Consider the following 16,080-nt stretch of genomic DNA (forward strand, 5'->3'; position numbering starts at 1 on the left):
AGTTGTGGCATTTGGCTTCTATAAGGATTTATAACCTTGGAAACCCTATGGGGCAGTTCTACTCTGTCCTATAGGGTCACTATGAATCGGAATCAACTCAGTGGCAGTGGGATTGGTTTTGGGTTTGGAATCACCTACTTCATGACAGGTAAGCTAGACAAACAAGAACGACTCAGTTGATATTCAATATGCTTTATTCCTGAAAAGATGCTCTGAATTACCATTAAAATTTCAGTAAATTCTGGCATGTGTGTGCATTTTTCTGGGGATAAGGTCCATAACTCTCAAAGATGGCCAAGGGGTTGGCGACCTCAGAGAATCTAAGGACCACTGCATTAAAACAAAGCTCTGCTAAGCGGCCATCTAAGATGCATCAATTCGTCTCAACCCACCTGGAACAAAGGAGAATGAAGAACACCAAAGACACAAGGTAATTATGAGCCCACAAGAAAGAAAAGGCCACATAAATCAGAGACGACGTCAGCCTGCGACCAGAAGAACTAGACAGTGCCCATCTGCAGCCGATGATTGCCCTGACAGGGAACACAACAGAGAACCCCTGAAGGAGCAGAAGAGCAGTGGGATGCAGACCTCAAATTCTCATAAAAAGACCGGACTTAATGGTCTGACTGAGAGGAGAAGGACCCCAGAAGGCATGGTCCCCAGACCTTCTGTTAGCCCAAGACAGGAACCATTCCCAAAGCCAACTCTTCAGACAGGGATTGGACTGGAGTATAAGATAGAAAATGATACTGGTGAGGGGTGAGCTTCTTAGCTCAAGCGGACACATGAGACTATATGGGCAGCTTCCGTCTGGAGAGGAGATGAGAAGACACAGGGGGACAGCAGTTGGCTAAATGGACACGGAAACAGAGGGTGGAGAGGAGTGTCCTGTCTCATTGCAGGGGAGCAACAAGGAGTGTACAGCAAGATGTATATAAATTTTTGTACTAGAGACTGACTTGATTTGTAAACTTTCACAAAGCACAATAAAAATTTAGAATTAAAAACAAAAAAAAAAAAAACCTCTGCTAAGCCACCTGGAATCACGCAGCGTCTCTAACTTCTTCGCTTGGCTGAGAATCCTGTGAGTACTGCCTGCGCCTGGCCTCACTCAGTCCTCCGAGTTCCGGCTTCCAGTAGGGGTCACTGCGCTGCCCCCGCCAAGCCCGTGCGTCCCCTCTGACCCGCTCTCGCGGCGCCGGCGCCAGCGGAAGGGGCGGGACCAAGCAGAGGGCTTGGAGGCCGGCAGTCGGCGCTGCAGCCAGGAGGAAGGCCCGAGCCGCTTTTACGTACAGGTAAGTGCGCCCCTGCCGGACGCGTCTTGCAGCCACCGCCCTGCCGGATGCGCCCCCGGCCCGCACCCGCGTCTGTTGCTTCATCTCGCGCACCTGTTAGACAGGTCGCGAGGAGCCTCTGCCTCACCCGCGCTCTAGCCCGGGCTCCGCGTGAACTTCGTCCTGTTCTAGCCGTGCCAGCCTCGGGACGTCCCTCGTGCCTGCGGCTGAAGGGGCCGTGGGAGCCTGGCAGGCCGAGGCCGTCCGCTCTTGGATCCGGCCGCTGGGGCTGGCTCCAGACGCAAACCCAGAGCCCGAGGACCCAGGTGTCCAGTTTCCCTTGACCTTGGGGATCCGGGGAATGTGCGCAGCCCGCGGGGGTGGGGAAGAAGTGAGGGGAATGCGACCCTGCTTCAGTCGTCAGACTGAGTACTCCAGGAGAAAGAAAGTTCTGTTGTCTGTGGGCTTTTTTGTTGTTGTTGTTTAAGCTGCTATAGATCTAAAAGCAGTTAACCAGGTCCTCCATCTTACAGAACAGGGCCAGGAACGTGAAGCGAATCCCAGCGTCTCCTAGGTCAAGGACAGAGTTACCTTTGGATTCCAAACGTTGCTTTTCAGACAGCGTTCGGTTAGTTCAGATTTTATACCTCGTCTGTAGAGTTCACCCCAATCCTCCTATGGGCTTCCTGCCGTGATCATCCCCGTACCACCGCTGAAGAGAACTTTTAAAACGCCAGTCCTATCGAGTCACTACTTAAGATCTTCTTGTAGCTCCTATAATCTCTGGGAAACCCTGGTGGCGTAGTGGTTAAGAGTTGGGCTGCTAACCAAAAGGTCAGCTGTTGGAATCCACCAGGTGCCCTTTGGAAACCCTATGGGGCAGTTCTGCTCTGTCCTGTAGGTTCGCTTTGAGTCGGAATTGACTCCAGGGCAATGGGTTCAGGTTTTTTTTTTTAATGGTCTCTGGGTCAAGTCCAAACTTTGGTATCCAAGGCCATGGAGAGCTGGCCATTCAGTCCAGCCCCATCCTTATGTATTTTTCCCCTGGTTCCTGATCTAGTTTTATTCTACAAGTATTTAACTACGTCGGGCACTCTTCTGGACTCTTGGGATTCAGAAGAGAACTCCCTTGAGGAGTCCTACCCTTATGGAGTTTATATACTAGTGGGGGAGACCGGCACAAAAACAATAAATTATATAATATGTTAGAAGGTGCTAAGTACTATGTAGAAAAGAAGTAGAGCAGACAAAGGGGGCGGGGGGGAAGATATTTATTAAATTCAGTTGGAACGGGTAGGACTCATTGAGTTGACATTTCAGTTAAGACTCAAAGAAGATGAGGATTTATCCATGCATGTGTCTGTGGTAAAAGTTCCCTACCCAGAAATAGGTCTGGTGTATATGAGGAGCAGCAAGGATGCTAGTGTGGGTGGAGCTGAGTGAGCAAGGGGGCGTGGCAGGAGATGAGATTAGAGAGAAAATGGGGGGCCAGATTGCACAGAGCCTGTAGGCCATGGCAGGGACTTTGCATTTCTCTCAGGGCGTTTTATAGGATTTTGAGGAAAGGAGTAGCATGATCTGAATTACTTTTTAAAAGAATCATTCTGGCTGTGCTCTGGAGAATAGACTAATGGAGACCTCGTAGCAACCTCGCCGACAGATAATGGACTGGGTCAGTGTGATAGCACTGATGGAAGTGGTAGGATTTGGGACATTTTGAAGATACCAAAAAAAAACAAACCCGTTGCCATCGAGTCGATTCCGACTCAGCGACCCCATAGGACAGAGTAGAACTGCCCCATAGAGTTTCCAAGGAACACCTGGGGGATTCGAACTGCTGACCTTTAGGTTAGCAGCCATAGCACTTAACCACTATGCCACCAGGGTTTCCTTTGAAGATACAGCCAACATTATTTTCTGACATAATGAATATGGATATGTGAGAAAGAGAAGAGTCAAGACTGACTTGGAAACTTGTTCTTAGTAACTGGAAGGATGGAGTTACCATTAACTGAGATGAGGAAGGCTGCTAGTATATCAGGAGTTTTGGGGGGAACCAACTGAGTTTGAGGTACCTGCTACACACCCAAATGGAGATATTGAATAGGCACTTGGGTATTGTTCTGGGCATCCCCAAGACGCATGTAGTCATACTTGCAGTTGTGTTTTATTACAGTAAAAGAATACAAAGCAAAATGGGCAAATCAAGAGACTGAGGCCTTGGCTTTCCAACATTAAGGTGTCAGGGAAAAGAGGATGAAGGCGCAGAGTCTGAGAAGCAGCAGAGGAAACCAAGAGTGAGGTGTCTTGGAAGCCAGGTGAAGAAGAGGGGAGCGAGTGCTGCTGAGAGGGCAGATAAGATGAGGACTAACAAATGACCTTTGGCGTTAGAAAATGAAAGAAGAATTTAAAGTATAGACAGCTCTTGAGGAGTTTTGTTCTGAAGAAAGCAAGAAAAGGAACAGTAGCTGGAGGGTAGTGAGGTCAAGAGGTTTGTTTATCTGTTTGCTTATTTTTGAATGAGAAGAATAACAGTGATGATGGGAATGATCCATTATAAAGCAGAGAATTCCTGTTGTAACTTGCTATTTCTCCAAAGCTCAGTTTTGGGCCTTCTCTGCTGTTCTCAGAACTCTCCTTCTGAGTCCCCACTCTGGGCTCCAGCCTGTGCAGGATCCAGCCACCCCTGGTCCTTCTGTTTTTTTCTTGTGTTCTCTGATAACAAGATGACTTACCCACATGTGACTTAAATGGCTATTCCTTGAGGACAAGGACTGTGTGTTTTATACCTAGGCCTATCCGAGCACTTGACATGTGCGGGCAGATGAATGAATGTAGGGGTAGATGTAGTAGATGCTCATTTCATTTCTAGAAAGGGAATCTGCAAGTCTTCACTGGATTTTGGATGTGCTGGGCAGATAGGGAATGGTAGTGAAGAATGGGACACGGTCCCTGCCCTGTCACTGCCTTATTGGAAGGTGATGGAAGACAAACAGCACTGGTGCAGCAAGAGTCTGGAAAGCGGCATGGTCTGTGTGCGCAGGGGTGGGCAGAGGGGGAGGATGGGACTTGTGTGGGCCTGGAAGTGGAGGTGGGGGGAAGGTCATGCCAAGAAAAACCTTTTTCAGTAGTGGACTCCTTTTTTCAAATGAAATATAAAGAAGTCAAGTATTCACTAGTTCTGCTGTGGTTGCAGGGCAGCTGGGGGCCTGGCTAGCTCCCTCCTCTGGCACTCCTCCTCCTACTTGGCAGTCCCTTAACCAGTTTGAAAAGCCCTGAAGCAGAACCTGGGGTCTCAAATTGCACCCCTGTGGCCCTGAGTGTACCACTGCTAACATCTAGAAATGGTCATCATCTCCTTATTTGCAACAAAAATTAGTGAGGTTTTTTCAATTTTATGTTTTTCATAAATTTTATCTGGACTTGCAGCATTTGCCAGTGTTTATTTGCTGGAAAATGAAGCAGATCACAAACAGAGAGATTAGCTAATGAACACAAAGGTAGTACCTGTTGTGACACTTTGGTTATATTTGTTGTATTTACACAAGTTTGATTTTTAAATAGCCATTTTCTGTTAAATAGCTATTGTGTTAGTAATAGTATAGGTAAACATAACTCTATTTGTGATGTATGCAGAGAGCAACATCGAATGCAGGCATTCTCATAGGAATTTGGGTGGGGAATGTGGGAGCACAGAAATGACGGGAAGACAGGACTTCCATCCCCAGCCATGGGCATGCCCGTCACCCAGGATGTCTCCTTAGAATTTCTTCTCAGTTGGGGCAACAGTTCCTTCTACTTCTCCACCCGTGAAATTATTCATTCGCTCTGATATTACAGTGGGTGGAGGTAAGCTTTGTTCTAGAAAAATGAAAAAGTAAGTGTCATGGTGTGGCAAGTGTCCAAGAGCAGTGGACTTGGAGTTGGAAGACCTGACCTGCAGTTGAGCACAGTGGTGAAGAGCCTAGACTTTAGAGCAGGGTGCCTGGGTTCAGATCCTGGCTGTACCACTTAGTGTTTGCGTGACCCAGTATCTGAGATGGGCTTGTTGGGAGGAGTAAATGAGTTAATATATGCAGAGCAATGCCTGATGTACAGTGAACAGTAAGTGTTGAGGAGACTTGAAATGGGTGTGATAGATAACTTGGAAAAGGCATTTCGGCCATGTCATTTTACTAGCCGTGTGGATTAGCAAATTGTTAAGTTACTCGGAGTCTCAGTTGTACTCGTCTGTAAAATGAGGGTCTGCACTAAGTCCTCTGAAAGAAGCTGCCTTTTTCAGCTCTGCAGGCACATCCAGTTCTGGGAGTTTCGTTAATTGGGGTGGAACATGCAACCAGACTGTAAGCTCTGAGATCTACACATGGCCTTTGGCATTACAGCTGATAAGCAAAAAATAATTTGTTGTCCTCTAGACCAGTGTTTTCAGGCTTTTTTTTTGTTTCTCACAGCACATCTATTTTACATGACTCAGCACGTGTGTACACGTACGTAGACATCTGTGTGTCTGTGTGATTGTAACAAGTCTCACGGAGCACTATTTGCTCTTACCATAGGTGATGTACTCTAACATTGTCTGTATTCTTCAGTTCTGGTTCTTAAGTAAAAATGTTAATAATTGCTCGTGACCCACAGTTCAAAAACCACTGACCTAACGTGTGGTGAATCATCATTATTATTGCCAGAGTCTTAATCTTTCCCATTACATGAGCATCTTATAAACTGGTCTGGTCCAGGCCCAACAGCAGGTAGTGATTTGATACAGGGGCTGTCTTGGCCCCAGACTTAGACAACACCTGGATAAATTCTAATGAATCTAGAATTTGGGGCCAGCCCGGACTTTCTAAGGCCAGTGATAGAGACCTCTGGCTCATGTGTCTAATCTTCCTACATGTTTAGGGTGGGTGGGAAGGTATGAGAGAAGGCTCTGTTTATAAGAATTATTAAAAGTTTTACACTGTGAAGAGCATATGCCACAGTGTTAACCATGGTTATCACAGAATAGGTTATGGATGGTTTAAGTTTTCTTATATTTTTTCCCAAATTTTCTAAAATGAACAGATATTTTATATATATTTGGAAAATTCTATAAAAGCAAAAAAAGGCTACATAAAAAGGGTATATATTCAACCCTTTTTGATTATGACTTTTTTTAAAATCTATAAATGTATTAATGCCCCGATATTCAAATATACCATTGGTTCTCAACACCAATGGGCCATAGGCCTGTGTCAGTCTGTAATAAAGTTTTCCCCCGTCCACAGTGAAAAAAGGAAAAGGAAAGAACAGTAAGTTTCTTATAATGCCACATTTATTCAGTTTAAGGGAGTTCAGTTCCTACTTTTTTGATATTTAATATCCGTTTTTTTTTTTTTAATTATGGCAATAATAGTGACAATTTAAAAAAATAATTCCTCCTTGGCAAAAGAAAAAGTACATACCCTTTTTTTTTTCTGCTGGATTTTAGTGATCCATGAAATACAAAGTCTGGGAACTCCTGAACTATGCCATTTTCTTCCTTTATCCCTGCTTTTATAAAACTTAAAGTTCTTTCTATGAATGGGTATTATTCATTCTCTACAGAATATGAATGAAAATAATTTCTTGCAGTATTTCTCCTGAAGGTGCTGCAAGTAGTTCCAGTCAGTAATTTACTCTCTGGCTTTTGTAGCTTTTTAAAATTATTTCAAATTATAGTCGGGTTGAAAAACAGCCCTTAAATTGAGCCTGGTGGTGCAGTGTTTGAGAGCTCAGCTGCTAACCGAAAGGTTGGCAGTTCAAATCCACCAGCCGCTCCTTGAAAACCCTGTGGGGGAGTTCTGCTCTGTCCTGTAGCGTTGCTATGAGTCAGAATCAACTCGATGGCAACAGGTTTTATATGCCTCATTTAAGGTTCAGGCATACATTGGAGTTCCATGAGTGGTGGATAATAGAATTTGCACTTATGTTGTCTGCCTCATTTATGCCAGCAAAAATAAGGCTGAAACTGTTAATGAATATATTTGCTATGTGCTTATGAGTATGCCTTATAATTGCTGTTGTCAGTTTTGTAGTTAATGGAAAGTAGGGAGGAAAAATCTTGAGAATTATTATCACAGAAAAGTTCCAAAGTATAACCTTGACACCAAAGGAAAGTCATTTGCAGACTCAAAGTCTGAGGGTATTGACCATATGGAAACCTTTCTTGGATTATCACATCATGGTCTCCAAAGCCAACTTGGTGAACTTGGGGAAGTCAGCCACCATCATAATGAGATGTTTCTGCTGTGTTTGAGGTAACAGTAGGTAGGAATTGTTTGCTGTCTGATATGTCAGTACCTTGGTGCCTCAGGAAACAATTACCCAGTTAGTAGGTCTCCAGGCCCTTTCCTTCTCAGCTAGTTAATGGTTCTGTTTAGCAGTGGGATGGAGATTTGTTTTCCCACAGACCTGTCCAGTTTGCTCATTCCTGGCTTGGATTTGCTGGGGTTGGAGGTTGAAATAAAATTTAGAGATTCACTCTAGGTTTTATGAAGTCACAAACTGGTATCGCTCATCAGCAAAGTCACTATTAAAAGGATGTATGTCAGTAAACAGCCTTTATCTCCACAAGATAATCTAACCTTTTTTTTTTTTTTTGTAATTGTGCTTTACATAAAAGTTTACAGTTCAAGTTAGTTTCTCATACAAAAATTTATGTACACGTTATATGACCCTGGTTGCTCTCCCTATAATGTGACAGCACACTTCTCCTTTCTACCCTGTATCTCCCATGTCCATTCAACCAGCTCCTGTCCCTTCTGCCTTCTCATCTCAACTCTCTATCTTTTTTTAAAAAAACAAATTACTGAAAACTATTGTTAATGATAGTCTTCATTAGCAAACAGTACCCAGAGCTAATTTGGAGAAGGGAGAAGAGTAGAACCAGTTTTTTGCACATATTATTATCACATTTGACCCTATAACAACCTTATAAGGTAAGCAGGTTAATTACAGGTAGAAGACTCTGTAGGGCGGTGCAGAACCTTGAGTATGGGTAGACTACAGCTTTTTCTAGGAGAGTGTAAGTATAGTACTAGATACAAAGTGTTCTTGGTATGTGTGGTTTATGTTGTAAGAATGCCACAACTCTGTCACTTGTGAAATAAGACTCAATTATTGTCTGTTTCAGGTTGTATGAGCCATGGCTATGACTAGTGTCAGATTGCCTGCTGGTGTTTTAAGAAAGCCAGATGCCTGGACTGGACTCTGGGGAGTGCTCCGGGGGACACCTTCTTCATACAAACTGTGTGCTTCCTGGAATCGATACTTATATTTTTCTAATACCAAGTTAAATGCATCAAATTATAAAACACTTTTCCATAATATTTTCTCACTGAGACTCCCAGGGCTTTTAATATCTCCAGAACATGTTTTTCCATTTTCCGTAAGACTCAAAAGTAATATAAGCTCTAAAAACTCCACCAGAAAGACTCTGCAGAAAGTGGAAGATGAAGATGTCTCTGATGATGAGAGTGATCGCAAAGAGATAAGTGAGCAGGAAGAGGAGCTGGAGGATGACCCCAGTGTGGTCAAAGACTATAAAGACCTGGAAAAAGTCGTGCAGTCTTTTCGGTACGATATTATCCTGAAGACAGGTCTAGATGTTGGAAGAAAGTGAGTATGATGTGTGTTTTATTATAAACTTGTCTGTTTTTTAAATTTTATTGTGGTTGAGAACATACACAGCAAAACGTATACCAATTCAACAGTTTCTACATATACAATTCAGTGATATTGATTACATTCTTTGAATTGTGTAACCATTCTCACCCTCCTGAGTTGTTCCTCCTCCATTAATATAAATTCACTGACCCCTAAGGTTCCTGTCTAATCTTTTAAGTTGCTGTTGTCAGTTTGACTCTGTGTAGACAGTTCTTAAAAGAGCATAATGCTCAAAGAAGGCATTTGTCACCAGTTAAGTTAAACTGTGGTTTGGGTTTAAGGAGACTTCAATGGATATTTTTGGGTTAAGGTTTATTGTTGGTTATTTTAATGCAGCGTTACAAATAATCACTTAGCCCGTATTGTGGTGAAGAGTAACCACAGATGTGAATGGACCTTAGAGGTAACCCATTTCAATTATTTCATTTCGTAGATGAGGAAACTGATTCCCAAAGAAGTCAAGTGACTGCCTACAAGTCCATGTGCCATACTGCCTTAATTCTAAGATACAGCTGACTCTAAGGTGAACCACTGATTTAATAACAGCTTCTTGAGGAGAAAAGCCATCACCACGTTAATGTATATAGCAAGCAAAAGACACACCTGAATTTCAGAAATGCAACAGTGTCAGAAGGTACCTCTTAGAATCAAGGGAAGCAGTATAAGGTGGTAGTTAAGAATGCAGGCTTTGGAGCCAGACTCCTAGCTATTGAATCCTGCCTCCGTGTGTGACTTTGGGCAAGTTACTTAACCTCTCTGTGCTTCAGTTTTCTCATCTGTAAAATGGGGATAATAGAACCTATTTTAGAAGGTGGTTGTAAGGATTAATCAAGTATCTATCTTAGCTATCTAAAGCACATATAACAGTGCAAAGCACATAGTAGGTACTCAATGTATATTAGCGTTTATGAAGAAAACAGTATGTGTATTCATATGTAATGCCTAGAATGTGTGTAACTTTCTTTCTCTGTGAGACTAGTTATATAATAGTCACCCTCACTGTTCATTCATTGTTTAGCAGTCATTGATTGTGTGCCTACTGCATGCAAGGTAAGAATTGTGGTATGAATAATAAATTCAACAAGATTTCCTTGGATAATGTGTACCTTTGTGACCTAATTTAAAGGCATAGTTTAATTTTTTCATCCATGAAGCTTTGGAGACTCATAAAGATGACTCTGAGCCCACAGGGCCCCCTCTTACCATCCGATCAGGATTTATTGAATGGCAAACTCTCCTTTCCCGGATTAGTGGCTGCTGTTTATTAAGCAGAACCCCAGATGTCAGTTACTTGGATTCAGATCATCAGAAGGAAAGGGCTCTGATTTTGGTCTGTATCCTCCCCTGGTCTGGTTGCTCCAGTGATTTAAATTCAAGGAGATAAGCAGCTGCTGTATTGGGATTTTCTCAGCTTCAGTACAGACTAACAGAGGGTGTCTTTATAGCCTCATCATACATGTGGTGCTTGGTTTTTCTCTCAGAGTATAGAGGGGTACCTGAGGGGAAAGAAGTGCCCACTCACTTTGGCCATTGTGAATCACTAAGGCTACAGCCTTGGCAGGTGTTGCCGCAGAGGGAGCTAGGTAGAGTGGGGTCCCCTGGCCCTGAGTGGAGCTTGATCCTCATGCTAAACTCCCTCTCTGAACACCCCATTAGGGTACTAATCAACTGCCCAATAGTAGTAGCACATCTTTGCAGCAGTTAAAACATCCGTTTAGAAGTGGCCTGTGATCTTCGTTTTAGATGCAGGTGGGAGTAGTTGACTTTTGCGTTCCCAGCACCCAGAATGGAGAATTTATGGGGAACGTCAGTCACCATCAGGATAAACATTAATGGCAGGTGTTTTTCTCAAAGTTGTATAATGGTTTTGAATATATTTCTATTTTAAAACACTCTACCTTTTTTTTTTTGCTTTGATAGCAAAGTGGAAGATGCATTCTACAAAGGTGAACTCAGGCTGAATGGGGAAAAATTATGGAAGAAAAGCAGAACGGTGAGATATTAAATCTGTAGAGTGGTGGCCAGTTATTTTGTCTGATGCTCTGCCAGTATTCAGTGCTGGCCCACATTTCCCCTCCGGCTCCTTACTTGGAGCATGGCTGCTTGTGTATGTCCGCCTGACCTGTCTGAGGGCCGTGTGGCCCTGGACAAGCTAGGGTGAATCACCAACAGGCTTCAGTCACATGGGTCGCTTTCTCTTTTGCAGCATTAGTGACTTTGTGATGAAGCTTCCGCTTTTTCTTTAAAATTTTAGGACAAGCCACTATCAGAATTGGCAACACTCAAGTTGATGAAACTTCTGAGTCACTAATGTTAACCCCTAATTAGGTTAAATGAAGCATTTGATCCTTGTAGAAGTTTTCTTTGGACCGGTGTTATCTGAGCAGATGTTAATTCCGTGCCGTTCAGCAGCACCCACCGAGCACTTGCGGGAGCATCGCTGTGTGCCCAGGGCCAGGGTAGCATAAGGAGAATGCGACAGTGGCTATTAGAAATGATGGTCCACGTTTTCTGACAAGTCTGTGTCAGCACCATTGCTAAGTGAAAGAAGTCAGTTACAAGAAAATGTACTTACAGGATCCAGTTTTGAACAATAAATCACTGTGTGTCTGTACGTACACACATACACACACACAAACACACACACTTATAAATTCTGTTGAAATATTTTTGTAAAAATAAATTACATATATACATATGTCTGGAATTAAAATAATATCACTAGTATTTATCTCTGCGTGTGGCGTTATGGATTATATTAGTTTTTTTTCATGCTTTTTATTGTCTGAATTTTGTACAATGAGTATGTATCACTTTTATAATTAGAAAAAACAATAGTGACAGCCAAAGTTAACAAAACACAATAGCGATGTTTAAAAGTTTGGAAGGCACATGATGTACAGGGCGTCGGGAGACATAACCTGACTAAGGTATTTCAGTGTCCAGGAGACAAATGTCCCAGGGAAGTTAGACACATTTTGGAGGTTGTTTTATTTAAGCTTCTTTCATATTTTAAAACAGTCCTGGGGTTGGAGGATCAGAGCTGTATCTTCTTACATGGGATAGTGTGAGGCTGTCAGCCGTGGATCTGGTGAGAACTGAAGCTTTTTTCAGCCTTTTTGATCTTGAGGATCATATAGGTTCTTGCAGCTATAAATGGACAGAATGGAGGAAAACTCCGTGATGGCCTGTCTCACACCTCCAAGTCACAAGGGTCCAGGATCCCATTTCCTGACAGCACTTGACCAAGTTGGTTCTTGCCCAACCCAAGGCGTGTCAGTCATTGCTCAGTGAGCTGCACAAATTTCAGGCACTCCCGACATGCACGGGAGATCAGCCCTTCTTGTATCTAATTGCTTTTCCCTGACTTTAGCCCAGCCCCTTCTCCTCAGCCACGGTATTCTGAAGACAGAAGACAAGGCCGTGTTCTTGGAATGAGGAATGATTACCCCCTTAGCATGCCGCCACTGTGCCAGGGCCTCATTTACAAACCCCACAAGCGTATTTTTCTCCCTCTGCTCTGAGATATTCTTAACTACAGCCTAATTGCTGCTTCTTCATTCTGCCTTGGGTGTTCTGTTATCTCGGCTGCCTTCCAGGTTTCTCCTGAGGGTCAGCAGAGGAAGGGGCCAGTATTAATTTTCAGCTGCCTTGTTACTAGGAGGCTTGGTAGCCATAGTAACTGCAGCTAAGGGGAGATTTGAAATGTAGATATTTGGAACAGCCCCTAATCCCAGCCAGTTTTGCTTTGTGTCTGCTATGCCCAGTCTCCCACATGAGAAACGACAGGGCCTTGGAGGGGAATAAAAAACCCCTCCCCTTCCTTGGCCTGCTCCTTGGAGCCTGTGCCTGGCTGCTGGCCCCAAGGGTCAGGCACTTGTGTGATGCTGCTGCTCTAACCCTGGCTCCCTGAAGCCGAGCAGAGCTTTCCTGCAAGCTGCAAACCAGAGTATCCTGTAAGTGCTGGGTAACTGTTGAATTAAGCAGTCGGTGTGTGGAGCCCAAAGTAGACAGAGCCTTCCTAACACATCCTTCTCTGGAGTTAACAAGGTAAAGCAAAAACATTCCCTCTGTTCTCTGCTCTAGGAGTAAGCCTCCAAAGGGACTCACTCTTCAGCTACACATTAGCGCACACTCCCTTTAAGGAGGAGACATCATGCACAGTGGATCTCTGAAAGGATACACTAGAATGGTTGCCTTTTCCTTTTTGTAACTTTGAAATTTTGTACCACTTGCACATGTTCTTACCAAAAATAAATTTTAATGAAATGAAGTTACGCCAAAAAAGGTAGAACAGTGTTACCAAGCCTTGTATTTCTGGACAGTGATTTTAAACATCCCGATTGTTTGGCTGAGGTCATTTAAAAAAAAATTGAACCCAAAACTACAGGAGGACAGGCCCTGCTTACCCCCATGTCTGAGAACAGCTTTTCCTGATACCCAGGGTGAGAAGCAGTCTTGAAGCTTAGCTGTAGAGTGGACCTTTCTGCTTCTCAGACCAGAGGGAATGAAGTTAATGGCTTAAAATCTGTCAGTGCATGAGCTTTACATTCAGCTACCCTGGGCTGCCTGTGATTGACAGTGTGGGTGTCATGGCAGAGCAGGTGTGTGTGCCCATGTTGTAGACTGAACATTTGGCCTGCAGAGGCCTTGCGTGGGTGGGAAAACAGATAAGGGCTTGCTCTGGTAAAGTACAAAATGTTCTGACAGTGTTAAGTTATAACTACCTCAGGGAACATTAATTGGAAAAATAGGTAAGAGTGAGCGTTTGGCACCAAGCCCCTTAAACAGAAGCCCTCCAGTAGGCCTTTTAATGGCCACGTGTATACCCAGTTGGAGTCAGTGGCCCACGTGGGGTTTCCCTCCCACTGGAAGCAGTGGTAGGGGATCTGAGATGGCCCCAGATTATATCCCTGGCTTGTGTTTTAGTAGAAGAGGAAATGTGGCACCTGGGTTGGGTTAGCCCCTTCTTGGGTCACTGAGCCAATCCCCTGGGATCCTAAGCTGCTGAGACCAGGTATCTGTCATGGGCTGTCCACACTCTGGCAGCACTGCCCTGTGTCTTTGGAGCTTAGAGCTCACTTGGGTGCCCCCAGAAAATTCTCTGCACTGCTAGCTCAATCGAGAGCTACCAGTTTGGGCCAGAATGGGTTTGACTTCAGCCTTTTTAACTATCCAACTCACTTTCTATTATGTGGCGTTGCACCTTTGTGAGTTAACTTCTGCCTCTCTTCTTAGTTACATGGCATCAGTAGAGCCAGCCAAACGGAGAACCATTTCCCTATGAGGTACAGCTGTCCATTGGTCCACAGTCACTAATTTCCAACCAGCTGCCCGTGTATATAGCTCACCTAGATTGGAATCAATGAAAAATGTTACACTGGAAATTGTCTCCTTATTGTATATAGTTGATTACCCATTGCCATCAAGCCAGTTCCGACTCACGGTAATCCCATGTGTTACAGAGGAGAAGTGTGCTCCATAGTGTGTTCATGGCTGTGACCTTTCAGAAGCAGATGGCCAGGCTTTTCTTCCAAGGCATCTTTGGGCAGGTTCGAACAGCCAACCTTTGGGTTAGCAGCTGACTGCTTAACTGTTTGATGCAACCCAGGGACTCTTGTGTATTACAATGATGTAGTAATTACTGTGCTCATATTCTCTGATACTGTGCCCCACTTTCTTTGTCTCACTAGTGTTACCAATATAAATGCCTTCAGTTATTTGCTGAAATCATCCAGAATAGATGAATAATAGAGCCACACCACACGAGGACCACCCACAAGCAGACAGTTGTCTAGGTCTAAAGGAAGGACACTGTTAGAAGTGTTTGAGGCACCCTCCAAGTGAGGCCCTTTAACCCGAGGTACCAAGAACAAAATGGTTGTTAGATTGTTACAGAGGACCTAGGGCCTTTTCTCACCTGCCCCTCCTTTGGCTGATTATAGATAACCTGGTAAAAACTCAAAGCAGGGATGTTTGCCTTGGCCTGGGTTTCCCAAAGTGTAATAAAGACTCAGTTTTGTTTTTAATTTTCAGGTGAAAGTGGGAGATACATTGGATCTTCTCATTGGAGAGAATAAAGAAGCAGAAACAGACACAGTAATGCGAATTCTCCTGAAAAAAGTGTTTGAAGAGAAGACCGAAAGTGAAAAATACAGAGTGGTGTTACGGAGGTGGAAGAAGTTAGAGTTGCCTAAGAAGAATATGTCTAAATAGATGGGTTGTGTTGTAGAGATAAAGCTGCTTTCTAGTGGTGGGGGCAGGTGGCAGCTTAAAGGAGGACACTTTTATTAAAATAAAGTTCTCTTACCATTTGTGGAATCTGTCGAGCCATTTTGTGGAAATTGGGATCCATACCTTGGAGATATTTCCAGGGCCTGGTTTTCCCTCCTGGGTTTGGTCTGGGGTCATTTTGACCTTATCAGCATGAGAACCATGCCCAGAGTGAGATGTGGGCTGAATGAACTAAGCCCAGAAAGTTTAATGACTTGGCTGCTGTTCCCCACATTAACTGCCTCACAAGTCATTGTAAAATAAACTGGCCTTGTTGTTTCTTAGTGTTTTTATTTCAATGTTGTCCCTACTGGCTCAGCTTCCTCAGGTTCTGCCTTCTTCAGGCTATACCAAAAAAAGTCAAGGCCACCTTAACATCCTTAGAAGGGAAGCATTGGGAGAGCCCTGTCTCCACCTCCCTTCCCGAAATTACCAACATGTTAGCCTTAGTTCCCTTCAGTTTGTCGTCAGCAGTCTGAATGAGTGAGGTTATTTCAACTAATTCCATCACAGGCTAGTTAGGGCCCATTTGAAAATTGTTTAGGGAGGGGTCAATAAACGGGCTTCAAACGGATTCAGTAATGGCTGACAAAGCAAAACCAGAGCAGACTCAAATTTTGAAAATTTGAGGAATCTGGAATGGGAAAAATTGCAGGTCGAAGCCCTGAAATGCAAGACTCGGAAGAGGAGTAGTAAGCCCTTTCAGGGGCCTGATGCAGGAGACTGGATTATTGCCAGGACTGTGAAGAGTGACACACACTCCAAATGGCTCAGTTGGCCGCCATCTTTGAGCGGATCACCACTGTTCCCAACTCTGCCAGTCAAGAGATCTGATTGCTATGCAACA

At 43.9% G+C, this 16,080-nt stretch overlaps 1 protein-coding gene across 3 annotated transcripts; it reads left to right on the forward strand.

The window, feature by feature from the left end:
* The first annotated feature begins 1,220 nt into the window (after positions 1–1,220).
* On the forward strand, positions 1,221–15,498 carry MTRES1 (mitochondrial transcription rescue factor 1). 3 transcript variants are annotated; one of them, XM_049900256.1, is made up of 5 exons: positions 1,310–1,603; positions 1,811–1,905; positions 8,428–8,912; positions 10,881–10,953; positions 14,997–15,498. In XM_049900256.1, the coding sequence occupies exons 3-5, from the start codon at positions 8,440–8,442 to the stop codon at positions 15,174–15,176; spliced, it is 726 nt and encodes a 241-aa protein (XP_049756213.1). In that variant the 5' UTR covers positions 1,310–1,603; positions 1,811–1,905; positions 8,428–8,439; the 3' UTR covers positions 15,177–15,498. The 3 variants fall into 3 exon arrangements, with proteins under 3 accessions (XP_049756134.1, XP_049756213.1, XP_049756054.1); XM_049900177.1 differs by lacking the exons at positions 1,310–1,603; positions 1,811–1,905 and adding an exon at positions 1,221–1,298; XM_049900097.1 differs by lacking the exon at positions 1,811–1,905.
* Positions 15,499–16,080: the final 582 nt, after the last annotated feature.

Source organism: Elephas maximus, chromosome 1, assembly GCF_024166365.1.
Source record: "Elephas maximus indicus isolate mEleMax1 chromosome 1, mEleMax1 primary haplotype, whole genome shotgun sequence".
In the NCBI taxonomy this organism is placed as follows: domain Eukaryota; kingdom Metazoa; phylum Chordata; class Mammalia; order Proboscidea; family Elephantidae; genus Elephas; species Elephas maximus.